Raw genomic sequence first — 27,660 nt, 5'->3', positions numbered from 1 at the left:
GGTTGTTACAAGGATTTCAGAGAGACCATCTGCCCACAAAAATTCACCATATGTGCAAAATATGTACTTGCCTAGTCATTGTGCTTACAGTGTAGACTGGCAAGTGAATGGAGTGAGGTTCCCCATGCCACAGACACGTCATTACGTCTGATTTGCCTCAACGCAACACCTTTTGGAGTGGCTGCTTCCACATGTTGACATGCTCATATCTTAGTTGATGTTACATGTGAAAGTATGGAGGCTTTTAGCTCAGAACTTCAGGTTCTGCAGTCTGTTCATTTTGCACAAACTAACGGTTGTTCCAAGGATTCCAGAGACCACACGCTCAAAAAATTCATTGTATGCGTAAAATATATACTTGCCTAGTCGTTGTGTGCCCAGTGTAGACTGGTAGTAAGTGAATGGAGTGAGGTTCCCCAAGCTAGAGACACGTCATTACGTCTGCAGTCCCTCAACGACAGCACCTTTTGGAGTGGCTGCTTCCACATGTTGACATGCTCATATATCTTAACGATCAGTAGGCCTATGTTGGTGGAGGAGTTTAGCTCGGTGCCTCGTGTTCTGCCGCATTTCTGTTCATTTTATACAAACAGACCATTGCTATTTTAAACAGTAGCTTTATTTCAAGTGGCATTGTTTGCACTCCCATCCGAGATTCTCCACAGATCATTTTTTCCTAATTGGACTATTTGGGATACAAGGATTCCCGAGAGACCACCCAGTCAAAAAAAAAAAAAATCCCATTTATTATTTAAATGTATTCAACAATTCGAAAAGATAGGATAAACAAAACATGTCAGAATTCATTTACAAGCTCATCATCATATCTATAGCGGCTTTGCTGCCCCCAGACTGAGCTAAATAAAATATCGACTCTGGAGAGGACCATGTAGCTATGGCACACCACATGCTAGCATGCACACACTCCTTTTGGGGCGGAGGGGGTTGGGGGTGTGTGCATACTGTTCACACACACACACACACACACACACACGCGCACGCACACACACCTACACACACACGTGCAGTCCGCCCAATCATCCTAAGGCGAGCGGTCGGGCTGCCATGTTGAGTAAATATTAACACGTGTGGCGGCGATTGTGCAGCTAATGAATGGAGGACAATCAGTGATGCTGAAGAGACGCCGTGGTCGTCGCCGCCGCTTCCTCCCTGTCACTCTGCTCTTTAGCTACCTTTTGCTTTGCTTGTGCGGAAGGTCTACATAGAACTAGGACATCTAGGAGACACTTTGAACCCAAACAGCAGCAGGATGTGGCGTGTGCATGATAGGTAGCCGGTGGAAGGGTATTGCCTATAGTATACCATACATCGGGAGGTACATTGCTGAATGCTGTTGTCCAATCAGCTCGTCTGCATCACAAACAACATCTCAGAGGGTATCGTCACAATGGGATGAGGATATTATCTTTTTTTTCCAATCAATTTGTGCAGAATAGTATGTATGTCTACCAAATAAAAACACAATCTAAGGTAAAATTGCACGCAACAACACTACGCATTTCAGGCCACACTGTGGAGAGAAGGTGTGACAGTCCACATTGTGCAGGGCGATGGAAAGAGAGCTGATAGCGAGGAGCTTCCGACACATTGGCGCCGCCCCACCACCACAAAAATCCTTGTGCCACCCCTCTGCCAGTGTGTCCAGGCCTCGGCCGCAGCGCCCGGAGGTCTCATGGTTGCCACGGTTGTCCATGATGATGATGGAGAGAAGAAGAAGAAAGGGGGGGGAACTTAGAAGGTCGTTGAGCACACATCCTCTCCACCCCACAACTCTCTTTTCTTTTCAGTCAGTGACCAGTTGTCTTCGCACGCGCTCCTCAGTCCGCGTAGAGGATGAAGCCCGAGAAGGTGCTGTACTTGTTGTTGTTGCCGCCGTGCGCTTTGCCGCCGTCCAGCTTGATGTAGACCTCGTCCCCTGCGTCCAGGTGGAGGATGACGCTGTTGGAGGCGTAGTCGTAGTTCTGGTCCGCGTCCTGGGCGATGGCGCTTGCCCGAACCTGGGAGGATGAGAAGAGGAAATCACGTATCAGGGCATAGTCACACGAGGGCAACTTCCCATCAGTCGTCCCGCATCACTTCTACTCTGCTCTTTTACTGTCACTTCCCTGACTGTGGATTATTACCAGTCTCATTTCACATTGGTTCTATTGTGCAAGGTGGTGGCTGTCATTTCTCACTTGCGAGAAGAGCGATCGCACAAATTCAATTACACACACAAATGTAGTGGTGGCTGAGCAAGCATGACGTGGGTTTTGACGTTTGGATAATTTGGAGTCTTTCTACTTTATTAATACTAGGAAGTGTCAAAACTAGCACGACGTAATGGTGTTGCAGTCATTCTTTGTGCGTGCATGTGCATATGCCCTGGAACCCCTCCTCCAATCGTGCCAGAGGAGGGGGAGTGTACCGTGCTTGGACTTGGATCGGTGCGCTTACACTAGCCAAACGTGCCGTGCTGTAGGTGTAAAGCGGACCCAAGCACGGTACAGTTGGTCTAGTGTGAATACACCCTTATGCAGCCAGAAGTTTATGATTCCATTTAAAAATGGCCCACATTTTCTGCATTTTTGTGATTAGGAACTTTTTAGAGTCAGTTAAATGTCTTTTTTATTTATATAGTATAAGTTAACCACGTTATCAATCTTGAACCATCACGAGATCAGTTTATGGACCTTCCAGGATTGAAGGGTCGTTGTCTAACATTTGTGATTACGGTATCAGTTTGTGTTTTATCTTTTGAAGGCAATCATGTATAATCCGATGTTAGTCTGTTTGTGAGCCCGGTGTGTTGTGGGACAATAATCAGCCAGGGGTTTGTGCGTCATTTGAGATGCCATCCATCCATCCATCCATCCATCCATCCATCCATCCATCCATCCATCCATCCATCCATCAATCCATCCATCCTTCTTCTGTGCCACTAGTCCTCACTAGGGTCGCGGGTATGCTGGAGCCTATCCCAGCTGCCTTCGGGCGAGAGGCGGGGTCATTAGAGATGTTGGAGGATTGTGTTTCTCGGAGAGAGACAACCTTGCAACCTGCGCGTCGTACGCCTGTACGCAACACTTCTTTCTCATCTTGCACAAGATTAAATCCAAGAAGACAATCCCTCGGTGTTTTCTGGATTTGTTCCAGTTCATTGTAGCTACAAGAAAAAATGTCATTAGAAGGGTGTTGATCTCCTTAGGTCCCACCCCTCCCTCATTGCACATGCAGAAGTGCTTAAATTCCAAAACCATTGAACTTCATACGTACAGGTACAGGTAGTCCTCTGATTACGTGTGAGTTCTGGACGGTGTTGCGAGGAGAGAGAGACAGGTTTATTGGGCGGAGGAAGTCCTGCGTTGCTTATGCTGTTATCACCTTCCATTTCATAGGAGGAGATCCTTTTCCATGTTCAGAGATACATTCCTTATCCTGGTTGATAGCCGCGTTTTAGCGGCTTGGACCGAGCATGCGATCCATGTTGATTTCTCCGCTGAGCATTTTACGACGTCCAATTTGAATTTCACTTTTACACGCTGCCACCAGACATGTCTGCCTCACTTCCTTGGAAGTCGTAATGGAGATTACACTTAAGAAGAATAAAAGTGACGTTGTCCTTCCTCTCAGTGTAGCGATGTGACTACGTGCTACTCCGACAAGCCACCGATGTATTCATCCACCTACATATTAATTCATTCATAATTCATCTTAAGCCGTGTACGTGCGCAATCGTGCACTGCTCTCACGGCAAATCCATGCAGTGCACAAAATCCACTCCAACCTGAACTGGAAGTGAAATCAACACGTAACAATTGATTCTGTACCATTTGGCAACGCAAGTTAGTGACAGGTGGCAACAAGCGGTAACAACATATGACACAATGACGAACACTGTCCAGCTATCGATAAGATCCTGTTGGTACGTACTGACTTGCACAGCCAATCAATTCATGAACAACGCATCACGTAGTACTTGAGGCAGTCTTACCATTCGGCAAAGACAGACAAATGCATGGGCCCCCGAGATTTCCAGGGGCCACCAAACGTTTCATAAGAGTTGATCATTTATATTTATATATTTATAAGTACAAAATACTGTTTTAGTCGTGATTCATGTACTTAAAACTACATCAAAATGCATAATCTATCATGATCGCTTCGACTGCTACCCGCCTCCCTTCTCATGCAATGGACTATTCCATGGTACTGCGCAGACTGATTCCGGAAGACTGGAGCGAAACAAACTAGTCGGCACGGTTTGGTGAAAACTGATGCGGAGTTACCCCAGGGTAGTGGAGAAAGCGAGAGGGAGAAACCCAGTTTTTTTTTTTTTTATCAAAACTGCCAAAGGTAGACAGCCAGACGCTCTTGACAGGAGCACAGCTGAGAAGAATGCAGTAGCTTTCGGGATGAAGCTGGGAGTGATGCTTTTCATCACAAAGATGCGAGTGTTAAAGCGGTAAACTGTACTAAATGTTGCTTCATGTTCTTAGCAATTACAGTGAAAGCATTGAGATGCTTCACTTGTTAGCTAATAATAATCCCCCAGGAGGATTTTAAGGACTTTATTTAGCTCAGGAAATTGTATTTTCTCGTATTCACACCTTTTAGATGATAAACATCAATATTTAAATTGTTTTTGGGGGTGTGGATGTTTGTCAACAATCAATAGGCTTAAGTCACATGTTATGGTGGAAAGTAGGTTTTTAGCTCAGAGCCTCAGTACTGTACTTCTTTTTTTGTACTTCATGTTTGATTGTTTGGGTAATTGTAAAATATTCTCTTACCTAATTAAAAGAAAAGAAAAATCTAATCAATAATAATTATGTGAGTTATTTTGTGCTTGAGCTTGAGTCTTTGTGTTCACGCCTGGCTCATGCCTGGCTGGACCTTGTTTCAAATGATGACTTCTGCATGGAATTAGTTATCTGCCTCTGTTATATGTCTGGAGGTGATTTGTCCCACCTTGCCATGTTCTACAGCGCTTTAGCCTGCCTTCCCTTTGAATAATTTATTTTAAGTCACGTTGTTGTTTTCCTGCCTGCTTTTTGCTCCCCTGTCACAGTCCACCTGTCTCCAACACCGAGCCGTACTTGTAGTCTTGGTAAGACTAAAACTTTTTGTCTTCACGCTTGGCTTAGCTTTTGTGTGCATGTGTCCTCTTTATATACCAGCCTGGCAATGCCACACAGAGCAGCATTGCCAAATGTGCTGAAACAACATCTGTGCTTCCATCGTGTTTAAAAAAAGAAAAAGACACTCTTTGATTGTTCCAACATGAGCTGCAATAACAACAACAGTTTGGAACTTTGCTTAATGAACACTAAAAAGTGGTCAAAGTCGTAAACTGCCCAGCTTGGATAGAATCTCCAAGTAAATGTTTTGGTTTGTCTAAATGCTGAAGTGAGTTCACCTTCTAAAGTTAAAAAAAAAAAAAAAAAGGTGACTAAGTCAGTGTTGCTTTGACTGCCCCCTAGTGGACAAAACTAATTTCACATCGTATAAGAACCGGAGCATTACTTTGACGGAATAGCCAATGAAACACACATTTTTAAATCTGGTTATTTTATGTCTTAAAAATTATTATTATTGGGCTTATCCGAGCATTTCTTGGTTCAGAAATTATTTATCGGGTCGATCAGAGTGTCCAGATGGCAGGGTCCTCATCAACATTTTTTAGGGCTTCGAAGGGGGTACCACACAGGTCGGTGTTACGCCCCATTTTGTTTTCAATCTATATAAATGATCTTTGCAATAATGTGTCAGATGCTTTTTATGACGACACAGTGATGTATTGTTTTGCTTCATCTGTTGTGTAAGGCGTACACTCGGCCGTCTGCAAAGTTTGAAGCTGGTTTAGAACACAAAGGTAATGCTGGTTTCCAGGGCTACCGTGCACTTCAAAAAGCTCCCCGTCTTAACCTGTCAAGCAGTGGCAGAGCTACGGGGTGGCCAGGGGTGGCCGTGGCCACCCTTGGTCACTCTCCGGCCACCCCAGTGGCCACCCCCACGGCTGGGAGACAATTTTGACAAACGCGGCTCTGTGGTGCAGAACATTAGTTCCGCCTAACCGCCGTTTCCGTTTGGATGCATTTGACTGCAACACACAACTTTCCGTGTGGAGGAGGTGTCAATAAAACACGTCCTGCATGAAGTGCAAGCGGTAGGTACGTTTTCCATGATGACTTTGGTCGGTTCCGGTCAAGTTTTCTCACTCTGTTGACTTTGTCATTTTGCTGCCTGTTGGCCAGGTCGCTTTTGAAAAAGAGATTTTATATCTCAGTAAGCTTCAGCTGGTTATCTAAAGGTTGCATTAAAAAAAATAAAATTACAATAAATCTAATCATAAAGTATTTAAAAATGTATACAGACAAACAAAAATGAACTGCTACTACTAAATAATATTAATTCGGTGTCACTATTACAATAGTTGAAACTTAAAAAAATATATATAGGTATTAAAATAATATATATATAAAAATACATAAATACAGGAAATAAACATAAAATGTACATCATAAAATAAGAACAAATACAACCAAGCAATAACTGAAAAATAATATGCAATAACATATATGTTATTATAGTATTTATTATTATAATGCAAATATCTGAATAATAAAATATGTTACTATTATATTCAAATGATGTTAACAAATAATAATTTATAATTTTATAATAATATACCTTGAAATCACAATTTTAAGCCAATTTATACTCTCATCCAGTACTGCATATGCTTATAAACACTCAAATTGAGAAATGTTGCACACAGTTTAGGTACCGCTTTGTTCTTGTATTGTTTAGTTGTGGTTATTCAGGCGATAATGTTGTGTAGTGTATGGCTGGCTGTGGTGTTTGACTCTTGTCTCGGTGCTTATTAGTCACATCCTAACAAGGAGAACTGCATCAAGCAAGTTAAGCGAGATACAATTGAACCAAAGGATCATTATTTTCTCTTTGTGAGGGAACAAAAGCAGTCGCAGTACATCCCCGAAAGTAGGCGCCGGTGGGATAAGCCCATTAGTCACTTACTCGGGCCGGCAAGGTCGAATCAAAATCAATCGTTTTCTTGCATCGGAAGTGTTTTCTCGCCGCTCATTATCATCCCTCCTCAGACCGCCGTGGCATCGCCTCGGCTCGCGGCTTTAAATCACAGTGTTTCCCGCTGATGTCAGCCAGTGCGACTGGGCCGGGGCCAACGAGGATGTCCGATAATTAGTTGCTCTTTCGGAGGCGGCCATATTGACAAACGTGAGCACATGTTTCCTGCAAGTAGACTGTCACTAAATGATCCTCTTCACGTTTGAGTGGCTTAGAATTCTGCCTTATTTTCACATTCTTTAAATCGGTACCTTGACTTGATAGAAAAACGCATGTTTTCAAGTCTTAAAAAGGAAAGATAAAAGCTTGTTTGAGAGAGGAAAAAAACATCTGTAGAAGAAGCACTCGAGGGTTCCGGCGCGTGCTCCTCGCGCTCTAATCTCAAAAGAAACGGGTCACGAAATTCAACAAAAAAAATAAAATATCCAGCAGCACTTGGCTAAAAAGCATTTACGTGTTCAGGTGCCATATCTGTTTGGGAGGCGGTGGCAAAAAGCAGCAAGAGGATGGTGCATTGCACAAATGATAAAAGCTTCTTCACTGTCATCTAGACGGTGGCACATTTGTCTTTTTTTTTTTTTTAAACGTGTTTTCCTGAGCAAGTAAGTAGGCTTTTTATACAATAAGTTTGGGGGTCTCACTTGAAAATGTATTTATTTTATTTTTAGATTATTTGTCTTATTTCTAATTATTTTGACTATTTAAAAATGTTTCTAATATTAGCTTGTATTTTTAAAAATGTAATTTATTTTATTTTTTACACAGATCTAAATTAGTTACGACAATTATCTAAGACCTAAGCCCTAACGACTTTGAATAATGGCAAAATATTGCATTTATGTGGCTAAAAGACAATGTTTTTAATCACAACATTTTAGTGCCGCACATCCGCCATGTTTGTGGTAAGTGTTGGTTCCAAGATTCATTCATTCATTCATTCATTCATCTTCTATGCCGCTTATCCTCACGAGGGTCGCGGTGGTTCCAAGATTTGCCACATATTTTGGAGTACGCTAGATGTACTATGGTCGGGACGAAATATCGATATCGCATCAGTTTCGTTAGTCTGGTATATTTTGTATGCAAAATATCAGGATAACCTCATTTTATAAATCACTGTGTGATTCACATCCCTAGAATGAGCTAAAACTCGCACAGTTATCGACCAAAGTCTCGTTAGGCTTATATGAATTATGACCATATTGCGGTATTACCAAAATAGCGAGAAGTATCGTATCGCAAATTACTGTGATTCCCATCCTGAAAATGAAAAACTCAGTTGTTGACCAATGCTTGGTTACGTAGCTTAGTTATTGTATAAACATCATGTTGTGATATTATCAATATTTTTGGCTATACTGTATATTGGGATGACACCATAGGACATGATCACGTTCTGAACAACGGGGATTCGAACCAAGATCTTCCCGATCTCCTGACGGTGTGGCCAACATGCTAACCACTAGGCCACCGTGTTGCCAATGTTGCCAATTATTCTACGATTCCGACCCCTAAACTTAACTACAACGAACAACAATTATTCTGCGATTCTCACCTCTAAAATTAACAAAAACTCATTTATCAGCTTATGAGCCGTTGTTGTGATATTATCAACATTTTTGGCCATATATTGGGATCACACCATATCGCAAATTATTTCGCGATTCTCACCTCTAAAATCAACAAAAATTCAGTTATTGACTAAAATTGCGTTACGATCAGGCCTTTTTCAATATTATGGCATTAACATCGTGTTGCGATGTTATCAACAATTTTGGCAAAATATTGGGATAACACCATGTTGCCAATTATTCCACGATTCCTACCCCAAAAATTAACTACAACTCAGTTATCGACCAAAATCGCATTACGATCAGGCCTTTTTTGATTATCGTGTTAACATCATGTTGCGATATTGTCAATATTTTTGAGAAAATATTGAGAAAACACCATATTGTCAATTATTCAGGGATTCCCCCCCCCAAAATGAACTAACATTCAATTGTTGACCAAAATCGCATAATGATCGGGCCTTTTTTTTGCCATACTGTATATAGGGATAACACCATATTGCAAATTACTGCGCGATTCTCACCCCTAAAGTGGACTAAAGCACACAGTTATCAACCAAAATCGCGTTAAGATTAGGCCTTTTTTGATTATTGTATTAACATCATGTTGCGATAATATCAACGTTTTGATCGGCAATTATTCTGCGATTCCCATCTCTAAAATGAACTAAAACACACAGTTATCAACCAAAGTCGCGTTTATAACCAAACCTTCAGATAGCATGTCCAAATTTGAAACAACGCAACATAGACTCACTCGCTACCAAAGTCAACCTGCATAATAACATTCTGACATACTACAGTACATGGTGTGTATAAATATATGTATATATATATATATATATATATATATATATATATATATATATATATATATATATATATATATATATACTTTCCTTTTCTTGTTTATCCGCCTGATTAAATCCAGCCCAGCTCATATCAGTGTGCAAACAAAGCCCGGCGTCGTGATCCAGCGTCGTGATCCGGCGACGTCCGCGTCCGGCGCGTATTAATAAGCCGCGACGCGCCCCGAGAATGCAAAGTCAACAGCGTCTTATTAGAGGGGGGGCCCGTGACGGCTCAGAAGGATTTGTCAGCTGGGATTTTAATGAGACTTTATCAAAACATTTGCTTTGCAGGTGATCAGACACACACACGCGGCGTCTGCTAATGGGTAGCTTCAATTATTCTCTTCATTTGCTCTTTATGAACAAAAAAAGCAGCCTTCGGTATGCTTTTGTTTACCGAGTGGGAGTGCAGTGCACATTTAAAATTTTGTTTGCTTCTTTTTCCATATCAGATAGAGTACCAGTCAAAAGTTTGGGGACACTTTCTCATGCTGCGAAATGAGAAGGTGTCTCCAAACTTTTGACTGAAACTGTACATCTGCACAATCTAATGAGATTGCATGTAATGGGAACCATTAGCCACCTATTGGAATACTTACAATATATTTTTGTTTTGTTACTTTTACGCATTGTAACTCACCTACTGAAATATTTTTGGTTTCGTCTTTTTCCACATTTTCTGCTATTATCGTTACATTTAGTCAACATGCTGTATCATTATAGTACACAATATATTTCATTTTTATGTTACATTACAGACTGCGTCATACTGAAGTGATCTCTTGCCGATACATAAACGATAATAAGCGCTACAATAAAAAAAAAATGCAGGGTCCTAGACAAGCTTCATTTTCTTGGGCATTCACAATGAATGAAGACACAGCTGGCGTGTTGTGGTTACGCTACCTGGTGGCAAAGTTGGTGAATTACAGTTTAGACGACTCGCAATGTCATTTTTGGTCAATATTTTTGCAGCAACTTATGACTGTGACTGAAAAGGGGTTAGGGTTGTGGTCAAAATGCTTTGGAAGACATGTTAGCATACATGTTATACACATATCCTCAAAGTTGTATCATCATTAGACAAATGCTCAATGACTTAGGGACAAGTCGTTACTAAGTCCTGACCACGTTTTGCTTGATGGCAGCCATGTTTTTCACCCAATCTACCAAAAATGTCACACAAATGTGCTTGTCAGTCCCCGAAAGGTGTGTGCCCAATTTCGTGATGATTTGGCTAAACACCCTAAAGTTACCGTGGGTAACGTGTTGAGAAATTTCAAGTCAATCCTACCTATTGGGTGGTGCGTCAAACTTTGGGGTTTGATGACAGCGCCACCATGTGGTGTATTTGTCAGAAAAGTAATAGCACAGACAACATAGTATTGGGGCATGTTTTGACCAATTGTCACCCTTTTGTGTGCCTTGGTTCAGGAGTTGAAGAGTTAGCTTTCACAAACAAATATATGCTGTCTACATGTTATGGCAATACTTTATTGTGTAGTAAGTATTTCGTAAGTTCAGGTCCTGGGGAGGTAGAACATTGGTGCTTTTAATTGGTGCATTAGTGCTTAGAATTTCTCCTACACATTTTGATTGACGCTGTCATAAATGTAACAATATGTTTATTATTGTGGTCATGGTTGTCCCATTGTGGCTTTTGTTCCGCTTTTTTGCTCGAGTGCTTCCCATCACGGCACAGTAAACCCGCGTGGATCAAACTTGGGAATAATGATGAGGAAGGCGCCTTGTTAAGGGGGTGTGAGCTGGGGTTCCGAGGCGTGAGCGAACGAGCGACCGGCGGCGCGTGACCTTGACGGCGAGCACGCGGGGCAACTCTGACTTGGCGAAGCAAAGCGTGAGGCCGCGGGCTGGCAAACGAGGTGTCAGGCGATGTTGTTGTTGTTGTTGTCGTCGCCGCCGTCGTCTCGCTCGCGGCCGCTCGTGCGTGTTTGCATCCGTCACGTCGTCAACACGATGGCTTTGATTGAATATTCGCTCTGCGCTCGGCCTTAATGGATAATGCATGGCGGTGAGAGTTCAGTGTTTCTTTCGCTGTACGGCAATGAAAGGCGGCGGTATCAATAATAATGTGTTTGTGTGGCGCAGGCGTCCTGCAGCATCGTAGCCCCCTCTCAATGAAATGCTTTATTTTAAGTGGGTTTTTTTTTGTTTTTATCAAACGCCTGTTTATGGAAATCCTAAAAGTTTGAAGTCGTGTCTGGGGGAGCGCCTGGAACGTCTCACAAGAGGCTTTGTCAGCGTGACAAGGACATGTCCCCAGGCGTGTCTGACGGGGATTTGTTGACTTGATGTCGAGCCTCCATTTTGGCTCGACGACTCTATTGGTCCTCTTTAAATCAAAGTGCACCGCTGCCTAATTGTGTTTGAACGTTCCAGACGTCAGCTGCATGCTTAATGGCGGCTTACAGCACACTTACACACACATGCACACAAGAGATTCAAGCATGCGTTTGTGTGTGTGTCATTGTGCACACATACGCTAACAGGAGCGCCATCAAAAATTCTGCCTCTGCAGCATAATCACGTTCAGTTTTGATTGACACTTTCAGGATCAAAGTAGATGATTATTGTACTTAGCGTCCAACCAAACCAAAAATGGTCAATTACTGTAAATATAAATGGATGACAATTCCAACTGTATACGCCGGACACTTCATTAGTAACACCCACACTTATTGACACCCAATACAAGCGGTGTGCCTTTTATTTTGTCTCATTTATCCTACAGTATATATAAACTTCATTAATTACAAATATCAGCATCATTCAAAACAGACTTTGGATTCAATTTGAGTTTGGCTTCTAAAAACAACATGTCTTCAAAAGAGTAAAACATTTGCATCACAAAAATGCCTCCTCAAAAAAAATGAAAGAAAAAATGGAAGAAAAAAATGGAGGGGGGGGGGGTCAAGTACTCTGCTGATGGAGATGCCATACAACTTCATGTCAAAAAATCCAAACTATCACTTTAAGCAAAACAAAAAAAAAAGCCCATACTAGCTAAGACTGAATCAACAACAGCACCTCTGCTGGTTGCATCTGAGTACTGCACTCCATTTTACCTGAGTTGCTTCAAGATATGTTTTTTCTATCAACAGAATTCTTAATCAGTTAAAGGACTAAAATAATTTTTGGCATATTTAATTAAAACCGTCCGTTTTGGCTGTAATATTTTTCTTTCTCTTTGGTGCCTTAATGAATTTGTGAGCAGAATGACGCAAAATACCAATCAAAAACTTGTTGACGAGTGGCGAATAAATCAAGGAAGAAAAACCAAAAAGACTTTGGTGCAGCTCACGAGTAAAGTGCGGATGTAGGAATGTATATTCATGTTTCGGCGTTACAGTCTGCTTGCATCGGGGCCAGAGTGTGAGGGGGACAGTGACCCACCAGATCCAGCAGAGGGAGTTAGAAAGCTTGCTGTGTCGCCTCCTGCAGAGCTGTAGTGGAACAATATTATGTAACTATTTGTCAGTCAAATGACTATGTATGGGGCGAGGGATCAACGTGGACGCAAAATTTATGTGGGGGGGTGCATACATTAAAAAAAAAGTACAAATAGTAGTAAGGTTTTCATAATAACGTAGCGACAGGACTGTTTTTTTTTTATTTTCAGACAGACTACTTTCCACATACTGTACTTTTAGATATGCACAAGAACTACGGTGGTCCTTAAGGGTCAAAATAGGCTCACCATTATTTGGACTGATGGACCCAGGACTTGCTGGACGCACACCAAGCACTGATTACCAAATTAGAATTTTGGATGTTGTATCTGCATATTACATGCGGGTGTATTGGATGTTCTGGTCCCAAGAATAATTGTCTTCCTGTCCCGGCATGACTGGTAATATTCCTTGCAGACGTTTACGCTGCACACAATCCAGCAGCTATCGATCCGCGCTCCCGTGTCAGGAGCATTCCAGAACATCTCAAGCATGAAAGCAGCCACAGGGCGCGTTGCAGCGACAGCTAACGACAACCTCGTGTGGGTTTGTTCGTCACCGGAGCCTGATTGAAAACATGACAAGGGGAGAGGAAACTTTTAGAGGGGCGGGGGGCGGTGGTGGGGATTTCCATCTGTCAGCGGACAGGAGACGACGTATTTACGGAATTAATTCCACCAGCTGTCTTGTCTCCTTTGAAGGAGGTTTGTAGTCGTGTTGGAGGTGATTGCTTTGATTGCTTCCACAAGGAGCCGCAGAAAAAGCGGCGGTAGGAGTAGGAGATGCTTCAACTTTGACCCCCCCCCCAGTCCCGCCTCTCTCGGCCGTCTGACTCATCACATAATTAGCGAGATACACTGTCCGCCTCCGGCGCCCACACCCCAACCCTGACTCTCAGCGGAGTCTAAAAAAAGGCAAAAAGTCAACCTTTTGTTCCTGCAGACTTCTTCTTCCTTATCCCTCCTATTAACCCCGCCAACGCCGCACTTGCAGTTGCTTCTTAAAAACAGCACTCCTCTTACATACAGGATCTGTGAGTAGCTTTTTTTTTTTGGAGCAGGTCTTCAAAAATAGCAGAGCCTTCCTGTCATATAGAGAATGTTTGCAATAGGTACATTAAAACAGCAGGGTGCTCCTGTCACAAAGAGGATGTTTATTCAGTGTTTTTGCCTTGTCTTTAAAAACCGCAGTGTGCTCCTGTCGTGATAAGGATCTTTGACTTGGGTTTTTCCAGTAGGTACATAAAACAGCAGAGCACTCCTGGCACAGAGAGGATCTTTGACGAGGCATTTTTGCAGTAGGTACATAAAATAGCAGCGTGCTCCCTCCTGGCGTACAGAGGATCTTTTGATTGTGTTTTTTTTCATTTGGTACAGAAAACCAGCAGAGTGTTCCTGGCACTTGGAGGATCTTTGACCAGTGTTTTTTGCCGTGTGTCTTTAAAAATGGCAGAGTGCTGCTGCCACATACTGTAGAGGGTCTTTGACTAGTGTTTTTTTTTTTTTGGGGTTACTTCTAGACACCAGAGTGCTCCTGTCATATAGAGGATCTTTGACTAGTGTGTTTGCTGTATGTCCTTAAAATGGCAGAGCATGCCTGTAATATAGAGGATCTTTGACTTGCATTTTTGCAGCAGGTTCTTAAAGACAGCAGAGCACCTCTGTAATGTACAGGTACAGTAGAGGATCTTCGATTAGGGTTTTTGAAGTAGGTCCTGTCAAGAGTTGAAACTAACGTTGCTTGTGTTCTAATGACATTACTGTATTTCTGATCATATTGTGAAGTAAACCTGTGAATGTGACGGTACGATAGAGCTGTGCATTGACATTTTATGCAAAATAAGAATAATCGTGAAGGGAGAAGTCCAGCCCCCGCCGTCCTTGGCTTTCTGAAAATGTGGCCCCCAGAACAATTGAGTAGAACAGCCCTGCTGGAGACTGTGAGTCATGTGACACCACCAACTCTCCTGCCTCCCCGTCGAGACAGGAGAGGATAATTGTGGGTATCGCTGACGACTGAATTCGGAAGAGGGCGACTAAATGTCAGGGGCGTGGGGGCGGATGGGGGGGGTCTAGATGCCAAGAGACATGTTTACATAAGAGGACCGGGGGGCACTTGCCGATCTCCCATATGGCCCTCATTATAAAGAAGGAGCCTTGTGAGTCAACACAGTAGCATCCTTGACTCATAGCGTCCTGTTTTAGCTCAATGCACACATACTTGCATATACGTGCACAATACCAACATTGCACTTTACTAAATGCTACTTCATGAGCAGAACAAGGGGTGCATGGACGACCACGATGTACCGCACAAGGCATCGATGTGAATATGTCATGCGTTCCAATACAGAAGCGGATAAAAGTGCAAGCCATAACAAAATGTCCCACAAACGTCTACACAGGTGTGACGCCGGGGCGACTCGGTCCATGCCAGTATCAATGACACCCAGCAGGAACACGGGAAAAAGGTGGAAAAATAAAAAAAAACTGGTTTGCATGAATGAAAGAAAGAAGGGTTAGCATTGTAAATATTGACGTACGGTACTTATTTATTGGTCTATTGTTGTTTTGTCTGCTTCTGGTCTTCTCTATGCATCTTTGGGTGTGTTGAAATATGAAATATAAATCCAGTAAATGTCCATTATATTACATAAATCTATTATGTACAATATATGAAAATAAATGAATATACCTGTATTGTTTTATCTTGGATATTTGTTATTTATTATTGTTATTATAAACAAATAAAATAATTGTATAATAAATAATATACAAACTTTATATTAGAAATTATTGTAATGTATTATTTTAAATATTTATTATATGCTGTATATTTTTGTTTATATTTGTTGTATATAATAATAATAATAATAATAATAATAATGCTTATTAATCTTATTCAATAGAAACATGTAAATTCCTTAAAAATGCTGAAGCTTAAAAAGTTAGCCTCGCTGCCTATGAATAGAAATGTTCTACCTTTGGCGAAGTCAGTGAATTACACTTTCTTGAACAACAAAACCACAAAAAAATTGACAAAGAATTGCCACGATTGAAGGGATTGGCACAATTCTGTCTCGTGTTTAACTTCAAATTACTACAAACACACAAAATGTGAAGATGTTGCAGCAAGGATTCCCCACACACTACTACTTGTATCTGGATGGAGGTATTCCTTTAAGAATGTATTTCAATATTATTGCTCCGTTTTTTGTTATCTTGCATTGGAAGAGCTCATTAGATCAGGTGTAGCTAATATTGAGGCCAGTGGGTGATTGCCTCACAATTTGGCTACTTCATCTCCAGGAAATGTGTACTCTGAGAGACTTTAGTAGATTTTAGGAGTTTTATTGAAGATCTATTACCAACAAGTGGTGGGCTGCTTTCAAGCAAATCTTTTTTTTTTTTTCCTCACTGCGCTCGCACGGTGTCGTCTTGACATTTCCAATCTGTGTGGTATTTCCTCACAACACAGGCCAATCTTCATTTAAAACCTCCGGCGGCTAATTAGGCCCGTTGCTCTAATGTTCTACTTGGCAGCGTGTCAAAGCCAGCGTCCAATTACAGAGCAGAGCAAGGCCAAAGGTCCGCCTCCGCCACCCTGCCGTGTGATTATAGAAGAAGCGTGTACATCGCATGGCGAGAAGTGGGGACGTCAAAAAAGAAACATTCACATGTCCGGGCATGCAGGAGATCAATACTGAGACTGAGGCTGTCTCTGTCTCTCAAGCCCAGTCTGTCCATTGCAAACAAAGTCTTTCTGTTACAGCGGGCACACACACACAGAGGCCCCTCAGTGCTCATCACCACCAAGAATAGCTGCTCCAAACATTGCTGGAATGTTAAAATCAATCAAGACTCACTCCAAAAATACATCAGATCCAGTTTTTGCTGTCATCTTTTGGTGAAAACATATGTCAGACCTGCATCCAGATGGCGCTGGGGCTTGTTTCCCCATTTCAGTGCCTTGTTTTCACCTGAATGCGCAACAAAGGGATAAAAGAGGACCCTGAAGGCATCAGGGAGCCGCTATCTCATTTGTACAGCGTTTAAATAACAGACTTTTCTCATGGAACCAAATTTTTGTTAGTGTATGAGAGAGAGAGCGCCATGCCTCACCGTGTGTGCACACGTTATCGTTTGTGAGCAAAATTGAAAACATTTGTACGCACAACACGAAACGTACATTCGTAACTTTATGGAAAGGCTTGAGTGAGGGACTCAAACAAGGTAAAACAGTACAAGCAACATATGGAAGAACCAAATCATCATGTACAATAACACATGTTTACACTTGCACAAGTGATCATGTTCAGAAAGGAGTAGCAAGATGAGAGCTTATTTTTTTAATTTTCCTTATTAGGGACAATGCATGTTAACGGACAAGTGCAACCAATGCAGATGTAAATGCCAGATTATTGCACAACTGCCAGTTTCCATCTGTACTCCCCAGGCACGTAACAGAGAAATAACAATAAACAATATAATAACAATACACAATCCACAATAAACAATAAAAGACAGGAATAAACACAGTAAAAGGCTAAAAGTGGGCACTGGCTTGGTTTTGTGTTATCCACTTTTTGAGATTGGTTTTGAAGATTGAGTATGCGTGAGAATCTCTTTATTGGTAATGATAGGCTCTTCCAATATTGGTTCCTTTCATTTCCTCCGACCCCTTCTGCATGGTTCAGCAATGAATGTGAGCGTGACTGATTGTTTGTCTATACGTGCCCTACGATTGGCTGGCGACCAGTTGAGGGTCTACCCCGCCTCTCGCCCGAAGTCAGCTGGGATAGGCTCCAGCATACCCGCGACCCCAGTATGGATAAGCGGCATAGAAAATGGATGGATGGATTATTTCATTAAACAATGTTTCTGTCAGTTTTACACCTGTACTTATTATTTATTGTTTTTCTAAATAACATATTATGTACTTAGAGTATTTATTGCTATGCAATCTTTCTGACAGTTTTGCTCCTGTGTTTATCTGTTTCTACTGCTACTTGTATTATTATTATATATTATGTACTATGTACAATCTTTCTCTCAATTTCTACTCTTTTTAATTATTTATTTATTGACTGAATCTTCAAACTCTACTAAGTTTACTATTTATCTTGATCCTTCCCCGACATCAGAGATGTCCAAAGTGTGTCCCGCGGCTGTTTTTTCACTGGCCAGCAGCACATTCTTAAAATATCATTTAACAAGAAAACTAAGAAAGCAAAAATGGAAAAGTCAGAAGTGAAGTCTAGGAGTATTAAGAAAAAAAAAGTTGTAATCCAACGAGAAAAAGTTGTGATTTTACAGGAATAATGTTGTAATGTTATGAGGAAAAATATCATTTTAGTAGCAAAATGTTAAAAAAAAACAAAAAAGACTTTTTTTTTTAGAAGTTGTAATATTATGAGAAATAAATAAAGTTGTACTTTCTGGAAAATCAGGTTGCGGAAAAAGTTAATGTTAAAACAATGAAGTAGTGGAATAAAGTTATAATTACAAGAAGAAAGTTGAAATAGTTGGGGAAAATCAACAGCACAACTGGAAAAAAAAATAGGTGTCATTTTTAGGGCGATAACTAAATTATTTCATTAATTACTTTACATTTTTTTGCGTAATTAACGCAAATGCATCATGGCAAGCCACTGCTCTCTGTTTTGACAAGAGATGGTGGCACAGTGTAGCTCCCCACAGAGTCGGACGCTCGTTTACAACTGTATTTATAACTGTATTTATAACTGTATTTATAACTGTATGTATAACTGTATTTATAACTGTATTTATAACTGTATTCTGAACACATCAACAGCAGTGCAATTCCAACACCATATACTGTATATGAACCTCCAACTCCAAACAAACGTCTCTAGTCCATTCGTCCTTGCAACGACACTTCCTCATTGTCACGAGACTTCTCAAATAGTGGGGCGGGCCACTCTTGGGAGAGTGGGGGCGCGGTGAACTGTAAGTGGGGGGCCTGAGAGGCAGGGAGGGCTTTCGATATCCGTGCAGACCTGCCAACATGTATGAATTTCTTGTACTCGGCATGCAATTTGACTCTTGAATACACTTGTATGCTTCACTGCTCTCCATTCTGTTGCATTGAGCTGGTTTCAGTTTCAAGTTCAGTCTGTACCGTACAGATAAATAAATAGATATTATCAGTTTCTCAAAAGTTTTTCAAATCTGGGGCACGCGAAAACATTTCTGTCCCCCAGTGGGGGCATGACAGAAAATAATTAAGACCCACTGCATTAGACAGACCGTGAGATGCAGTCACGGACACGCCGAACATCACAGCGTCTTTATTATGCATGTATGTGTGGTCTAAATAAACAGAAATGCAAAGAAAAACAATAAGTGTATATTCTTTTCACTCACTTTATGACTCTTAATGCGGAAGTACAATTTGCTGCTTTTACGTATGCTCGGAAATCCCAGAAAATTTGCTCAAAAACATGTGAATTCAACTTAAATGACGTGGTGTCTTTGAACGCAACTCCTCATTGCTGATAACAACACAGTTAAAGTCTGATTTGAATATTCTGCTATTAAAGAAACCAGTTTTAGGTAAATAGATTTTCAGACATGTGTGCCATCTCTTAACTTGATTGAAATTTTCAGTTAATTTGGCGCTGCTAATACATTCAAATACATATCCTGCCTTGTCATTTATCTTTGTTTCAACAAAATACAGTGAAAACCGGCATATTTCAGACATAGTGTGACATGGTGATTAAATAATGATTAATTAATTTGAAAAACATGATTAATCTGATTGAAAATTTTAATCATTTGACAGTCCTAGTAATTTTACAAGAAATATTAAGAGAAAAAATGAGAGCAAAGGTCGCAATTTTACGAGAATAAGCACGATGATGAAAAAAAAATTCATTTTAGTAGCATATAGTTGACATATTAAAGAAAAAGTCCAACTATTTTGGGAATAAAGTCAAAAAATTATGGAAATAAAGACATGATGATATAAAAAATTAAATTTGCAAAGATTAAGAGGAAAGTTGGAATATTTGGAAAGCAAAAATGGGGAAAAAAGATGGAAGTTCATACTAATAAAAGTAGATAAAAGTGTGGACACCCCTGCACTACATGTTGAGCACAGGAAGTGACCACAATGTGAGGAATTGCGTAGATACGGAGAAGGTGTAGGATTAAATAAACGCTGCTTCTTCTTCCACGTTTTCACACATGTTGAATTGTGCGCTTGCAAACCTGTGATGTACTTCAATGTAACTTGTAACTACACTCGGAGAGGTTAGTTTCCCCCGTAGAGGAGAGATGGAGGGCAGGGCACAGTTGGAGTGTGTTGGGAAGGGGGGGGGATGCACGTATGCGCAGAGATGCGAGAGGGAAACTGTGGCGATAATTGCGAGGGAAGCGCCATGTGCACGAAGGACGTTGAAGCTTATTAAAGAAGGAGACAGTGATTATTCACTACGGCCCTCCGGAGAGGCCGACGCTCCAGTCATTGCTTTTAATTAAGTCTGAAAGTGTTTTTGCGGATTAATAACAATATTAAGATGGGGAGCGGCGAGAGAGCGAGAGGAGGGAAGTGCAAAACACACATCCTGGATCTGGTTTCCGCCTTTTAATTACAATTAAACCGAGCAGGTGACAGAATAGCGCCGCGGCTCGTCTGTTCACGTCTGCCTCGCTTTTGTCGCTACGCTCTCTGCTTCGGCGCGGCATTGATTTAGAATCGTTTTGGAATATTCCGAGTCAAAGAAGGGGCGACGGAGGAGCCCAGAAGATGTCGAGGAGGAGAGGAAGTCAGCGAGGATAAGTTGGCTGTGCTGAAAATAGATTTGTTTGTCTCCCAGGAAGCTGGAGAAAAGTTCTGGGGACAATGCTGAGATTCTTCCTCTCTCTCTCACACACACACACACACACAAGTAAGCCTTGGATGTACTGTGGATGTTTGACACCGCTTGGAAAGAACGTCCCCCCCACCCGTGGAGGAGTTGGAGCAGCGCTTTGCTGGGGTGAAACATCACTGCAGGGCATGCGAACTCCATCGCTCCACTGCAGCCAAAAGATGATAAAATACTGGTACTTTCTCTCTGCGGTACCCTCGCCTCCCCCCCACCCCTGTCCCAGCACACTGTGTGGCTTTCTGCTGCCTTAATGAGCTGCGGAAGGCACCACCGCTGGAGCTCCACCTGGACGCTTCATCAGCTAATGTGCTCCAGCCTTCAGAACCATTCTGCACCATTTACACAAGCCGTCACCAAACCACCAAGTGCAGATGGGTTCCCAATGGCTGTTCCTTGGTTGGATCACGCTTTTGGGGACTTGGGTTTGTCTTGATTAAGGTGCTGGTATCTGGAGCAAGTCCTCGCTGCTCCTCCCTTGGGAGTGCAGAGAAACAAACATAGTAGAAGACAGAGGAGGACAGGAAGAATAACAAATACACAAAATGCGAGTGTGGAGGCTGTTGCTAAGATAATTACTTGTTGTTTTGAAAGCGACAAAATGCCCTTGCGCCTATAGCTGCAACAATGAATCACCAATTAATTATTATTAACTATTTTGGGATTAGGATTCAATATTGAATATTTTCACAGAGCATAGAAAACCTGTTCATGACTTTCTAAATGTGATTTTTACCATTATTTGAGCCGCGTAGACATGAAATAACACCCCTACAGTCATCTTGAGACCCTTAATATTCTTTGTTTACAGCACATTGCTCAACTGCAATGCGCAGGCTATGGGATTATCGCAGAGACATAAGAGACGGCAGCCGCTAGCATTGCCAGCTAACTAACAATTTACTTATTCTTGTGTTTCAAACTTGTGTTTTAAAGTGATTCAAATGGAGTGGAGAAGAAGAACAAAGTAAGAAGCCAAAAACTTACCACTTCCACACAGAATGAGTGGAGAATACATTTTCGGAAAACCGCAATGTTGGAACGGCATTGCAGGGAGGGTCGACTGTATTCGATTCATGTTTTTTTTATTTAAAAATGAAAATATCTTCTGAATTCAGCCTCTCAAACATGAATATTTTTAAATTTCCTTAGTCATACATGAAAGCAGACCTGACAAAAAAATAGCACGGCCAAAAAAATCGCACATCCGGTTGTGACCTAGGCTAAAGCGACGCAGGCTGGCTCCTCCCCTCCAAACCTTTTGCAGGTGAACTCAGCATCTCAAACGGTTTATTTTCACAATTTGTGTTTTAAACTAAAGCATAAAAATGAAGAATAGCGTTTTGTTTTTTGCTTTATGCTAGTGTCGTCACGCTAGTGCATAATATTATATATGTTGGCATGCGATTTGCACACTTAAAAAAACAACGTAACAACGTACGCTTGCTCTCGGTCCTCCTCTTCTTCTGTGTTTATTTACCTGCACACCCAAGTCCACGTAAAACTACTTACGGTTGAACTCGGCATACAAACGAAATTGTAGAAATGTCATTTATACGCTTATTATCCATCTTGTTCATATTTCATTTAATTAATGAATGTAAAATAAGAAAAAACAACCCTCCGAATGATAGACGGATTGCACTGCATTGCAAAATCCTTAATCTAAGATGATGGAATCACTCAAATCAAGATATAAAGTAGTTAATATCACGTTATGTTACAGCAGTTTGCTTATCTTAAGTAATACGTACTCAAATCTGTGTTGTATCAGTGAAAATAACCAAACTAATCGGTGAATAGAACAAGAAAATGTGACTTGCCGCAACTCTCATGCCTCATGCCAATTTAACGCAGGCTTTCAGGATGCTAGCTGATGTGGAAGTTCAGTGTAAGTACAGGACGGGCGGAGCTACGGCTACAGCTAGGGAAGTTTATTCATTAGCAGCATTCAAGGGACCTTGTCAACTCACACAACGCACTTCCGGCCTTCAAAATAAGAGCGCTATCCTTTTTACTTGTGTCAACAAAATAAGGGTGTCGTAGAAAATAGCTTACACAAACCCTGAGGCAACTAACAAAGTATACTACTTGTCAATAGTAAACATTTTTTTTGACAGTGTACTCGTGTGAAAAGCAACTTTAAAGCATTTATATTCAAGTTGAATGCTTTGATATTTACATACTGCTTGAAAATAGCCCCGTAAAAAGAGGGAGGGAGGGGACAATGTTTACACCTACAAGGAGACAAATTAAAGCTGTATACGGTATGGATACAGTAAAACTTACCTGTTTAATAAATATCAGAATATTCTCAAAGAAGACACTTTTAATGTGTGACATGATGCCTGAACGCGTCCCTGTGTGTAGAAATGTAGCAAACGCCTATATTTTAACCCTAAAACTTCATTTTAATATTCACAAATGAATTAAAATAGACTATACTTGTGTATTTAGTTAGTCAGTGGCTGATGCAGCAGCTACAGTCTCCTAGTTAGACATGATTAGTGTACTAATTAAACACTGCTGTCTAAAATGCCACATTTGTTAATCCACACAGATGTCCTATAATTATATTTGCACATTACTTACAGACACATAGTCTCCAAAGCAGAAGCATATTAGAAAGTATTGCGTGGCAAAAAGCATCAGGTATGCTCTGTATCCTTCAATTTGTGTACCTAACTGTGTCACAAGCTCACCTCAGTGAATGACTGCGGCGACTAGGTGTCACCAAAAACCCAACCACCACGCTACTCTACTTGAAAAGCAGCACATGTTCAATTATATATTTTGTTAGTGTATATAAGTCACACCTGACTAAATCACAGGGCCAGCCACACTATGGAAAAAAGTAGTCTGGAAAACACGGTGTATGCTGTTAACGCTGCACTTGTCCAACGTAATAGATTCCATATATTACATACAACAACGTAACCTGGGACACTTAGCTATGTGAGCTCCAGTGCTAAAATTACAGTCACATTATAACAGCAACATCACGCTAGGTTAGAAAAAACAAACTGATTAAAACCTACAGTTCCCACGTCTGTAGCTGACAGACAGATGATAATATTGTTTTAAGATGTGTAGTGAAGCCTTCATTTTACACAGTAGCAGGGGTATACAAGGTGCGGGCTCATCCAGCTAGGGGCGGGTCAGAGTGGGTATCATGTCCACGAGGAGGTTTTTTTTTTTCCTTCATGACATCATGAAATGCCACGACTTCAAAAGCGAGCATTTTGAGTTCCTCTTTTCTCAAAAGTGGAGCAAACGAGCGTGGAAGATGATAGATTTTTCTCACGTTTGGTGCTCATAAATAGCCTGTAGCGACACATATTGTTAGAACATCTTTAAGAAGTCACTTTTGCACAACAAGGAGCGTTTAAGATAATTTATTTATTTATTAAGTGACATCACACGACTTTTAGTCCGGGCGTGTCCAAAGTGCAGCCTGGGGGCCATATGCGGCCCGCAGCTTGTTTTTTCCTGCCTCTCGGCACATTGTAGAAATAAAATTACACCAAAAAAATAAAATTAAAATAAAAAGTTGATACTAATAACTATTAATAACTCTAAACAACACAAATGTTGACAGCTTAGACTTTGTTTTAAGAGACTTTTTTCCTTAGTTGCAATACTTAATTGCGTCCAAAGGCCTGTGTCGCCACGCTATGATTCATGATACACCCTACACCGGAAAAGCGAGCCAGATCGGCATCATTCCTGGTCTGCTAGAAAAGTGTCTCATGAGTGCTTGAGAGAGAAAGGACATTCAAAGACAGACAAAGAGAAACAGTTTCTACTTTTTAAACTGCCTCTAGAGATACACTGTGAATAAGTGTGTGTGTGTGGGGGTGTGTGTGTGTGTGTGTGTAGGATAAGTGCCTCTGCAGCCCCCCCTTTGGGATCACAATGAAGCAGCAACAGAAGGTGTCTTAACACCAACATATGTTCTTCCCTCCCTGATTATATATCAATGCCTTTTACGCCCCGACCGTTAAAATCACCATCGAGCCAGACGTCACACAACTTGACGACAACAGGGGGGGTGAAGCAGTTAACCTCTGCCTGCCCGCCCGCCTTGACGGGAGCTCGGCGGTTTCGTACAGCAGACTCCACGGCGGTTGTTAATTCAGCTCCAATTTGCACACACGTCTTATCGGCGACATGAGAACTCAGCCACCTCCTGCTTGTCCTCACTCATTTTAACTTGGACAATTAAAACAACAACTGACAAAAGCTAATTAAAAAAACAAAATGCGGTACAGCACTACATCAAGCAGCGGCTCTGCTTCTTCCTACTCCTTTTCGGACATGCTGATTTGTGCAAGTAGCTTGTTAGGTGATAGGTACCAATGATGAATCCGTCTGAATGGGACACATGCACAGTCCTTTGTGAAGCTAATTATGCTGATTTTTGACAGGTAAAAATTCATTTAAAAATACATGTATTTGCACTCACTGCATCACACTGTTTCTAATATTCTGGTGTGTTTATTTAGGTAGGTGAGTGAATCAGTGCAATCGAAAAACCACAATAATCACGAATATTGTACGGATATTCTTTTCAAGTAGCTGTGCCACTCAAAAGTGAGCCTTACGTTTATAAAGGTACAACTCTTGCATTAAGGGGTGAAAAAGGTACCTAAACAGAAATGTTCACTTTTTCCATATTGGGCCCAGTAAAAGTTCTGTGTGCATTTTATTCCTCCTGTTTGTGCACCAAGGAGGCTGTTGTTGCAGATTTATTTTGAGTGCCACATCGCACAGTGTCACCTTTTTATTTATTCGCACAGCCATCATGACAGGAGGAGCCGTGACAGAGTGCAAACGACACAACAAACACGCACATTACTGACCCGAGAGGACGCCCCACCACCGCACCGTCATGAAATTAGTGCTGAGTAAAAATGATGCACGAGAAGCCGTGCGGGAGACGGCGCGCACGTTGACGGTTTTTGAGGTTGCATAGACGACAGTGTGCAACACGCAGTAATGTGGATAAACAGAACTTCTGCAAACTTACAAGGTAACACTTTAGGTTGCACTCACATGCCAAAAATACCCTCCTGTCACTAATTCCAATAATGACAAGATGGGATGTAAAGGCGACGGCACGCTCTAGAGGGAGGGGTGTGGTTTTCAACGTCAGGACGGCATCATATGTGAAAGACCGGGGGGGGGGGGGTTGGACACAGTTTGCAACCAGTCAACACATTTTTGTCTCCAGGCGCACCGCATGCCGCAGATGTGCGCTCTGCACGCTGCCGGGCAATTATACACCACCCGGACGCTTTATTAGGTACACCTGATCCACCCTCATGAGATTCAATACATCAGGCTCATTTGGATTAGCAGGACGCTTACTGGAGTTCGTTGCAAATCCATGTTTTTGTAGAAATCTGCAGCAAAGTCAGACTGTTTACAAAGAAGTCATCAGTGCGGTATTAATGCCGACTGGGCAGTTGTCTTCTTACCGCTATTACAACATTGGTTCTGTTGCAGCTGTGTTATCATCTGGCAATCAAACTGTCAATTTGCAGCTCGTGTGTTGCATATTATTAGTGTCCGAGAGAACTGAATTGATTTTCAGAGACAATTTGAAGAAAAGTTTCCAAGCACTCACCTGCCCGTTTTTGCAGAGGTCAGCCCACATGCTGGTGCCGTCCCCTCCCCTCATCAGTACATGGTAGATGAAGAAGTACGTGCCCGGGATGCTGCACACAAACTTGCCCGAGATGCCGTCATAGTTGTTGCCCAGGTTGGTGACCACATCGTCAAACTTAAGGATTTCGTAGCCCTCGTGGGGGTTCTTGAGGCCGGCGTAGAAGGCCACCCGGGGCACCGTGCTGTAGGTGGCTGTGCTGATAGCTCCGTTCTCTCCCAACCCCAAAATCCCAGTCCTACCCTGGTCCCCTCTGTCGCCCGGAGGCCCCGCCGGTCCAGGTGGCCCCGGTTCCCCCGGCGGCCCCGGTGGCCCTGGCTTCCCCGGCCTTCCCGGCTTCCCCTGCGGGCCCTGCAGGAGCGTGGAGGGTGGCAGCACGTTGCTGTGGTCGCTCAATGCCTCCGCCTCCGCTTGGAGCCCCGTGGAGCTGGTGCTGCTGCTGGGGGTGCCCTTGTTCAGGTAGGGGTCGCACACCATCCGACAGGTGCCCAGCATCTCATAGTGGCTGGGGTCTGTGCCCACGGAGCTGACGAGCACTGGGATGAGCACCACCAGGACCAGGACCAGCATAACCCCCACGGCGGCCGCCACCAGGGTCTTCCTCCCGATGCTGAGTCGGGGAAGGGGCTGAGCGGCCAGCGTGGGTCTCCCTGGGGCGGAAATGGTGACCGCTTGGTGTGGGGAGCCTGTTGCCGAGGAAGAGGACCCGCAGATCCTGAGAAGGGACGCAAGAGGTGGAGCGGCGGGGGGCGCGCCCGGCAGAGACCCACATACACTTGACGGACCTCCCGGCTGCGCTCAGTCAGTCAGTCGCACACTTTGAGGGAGCGCACGGAGGCAGACATTCGGAGAGCACTTCCAAACACTCTCTGACTTGTGAGAAGAAGACAGAAGGATGCAGGAGTCCACAGGGATGGAGTGAGAGAGAGTGAGAAAGAGAGAAAGAGGGTAGCAACCACCAGATGTGTGTGTATGTGTCTGTATGGTGTTGTGTGCGCGTGTGTGTGCGCGTGTGTGTGCGTGTGTGTGTGGAGAGTTTGTGGAGTCGGATTCTGAGGCTTGGATTTTTATAAGCAGCATGGACCCTCCCCTCCCC

The 27,660-nt window shown here is 42.4% G+C and overlaps 2 protein-coding genes across 4 annotated transcripts in view; one reads left to right on the top strand and one right to left on the bottom strand.

Annotated features, from left to right (window-relative positions):
• LOC129171388 (uncharacterized) overlaps nt 1-27,660 on the top strand; it is a 148,644-nt gene that overhangs the window by 79,494 nt on the left and 41,490 nt on the right. The gene's annotated exons all lie outside the window — the stretch shown is intronic.
• Nucleotides 728-27,660, bottom strand: LOC129171389 (C1q-related factor). The gene is made up of 2 exons (XM_054759997.1): nt 26,526-27,660; nt 728-2,018 (listed from the first exon to the last, which is right to left on the bottom strand). Exons 1-2 carry the CDS (start codon nt 27,132-27,134, stop codon nt 1,839-1,841), a joined length of 789 nt encoding a protein of 262 aa, XP_054615972.1. The 5' UTR covers nt 27,135-27,660; the 3' UTR covers nt 728-1,838.

The sequence above is a fragment of the Dunckerocampus dactyliophorus genome, chromosome 18, assembly GCF_027744805.1.
Source record: "Dunckerocampus dactyliophorus isolate RoL2022-P2 chromosome 18, RoL_Ddac_1.1, whole genome shotgun sequence".
Classification (NCBI taxonomy): domain Eukaryota; kingdom Metazoa; phylum Chordata; class Actinopteri; order Syngnathiformes; family Syngnathidae; genus Dunckerocampus; species Dunckerocampus dactyliophorus.
This window is presented reverse-complemented; position numbering and strand designations above follow the sequence as displayed.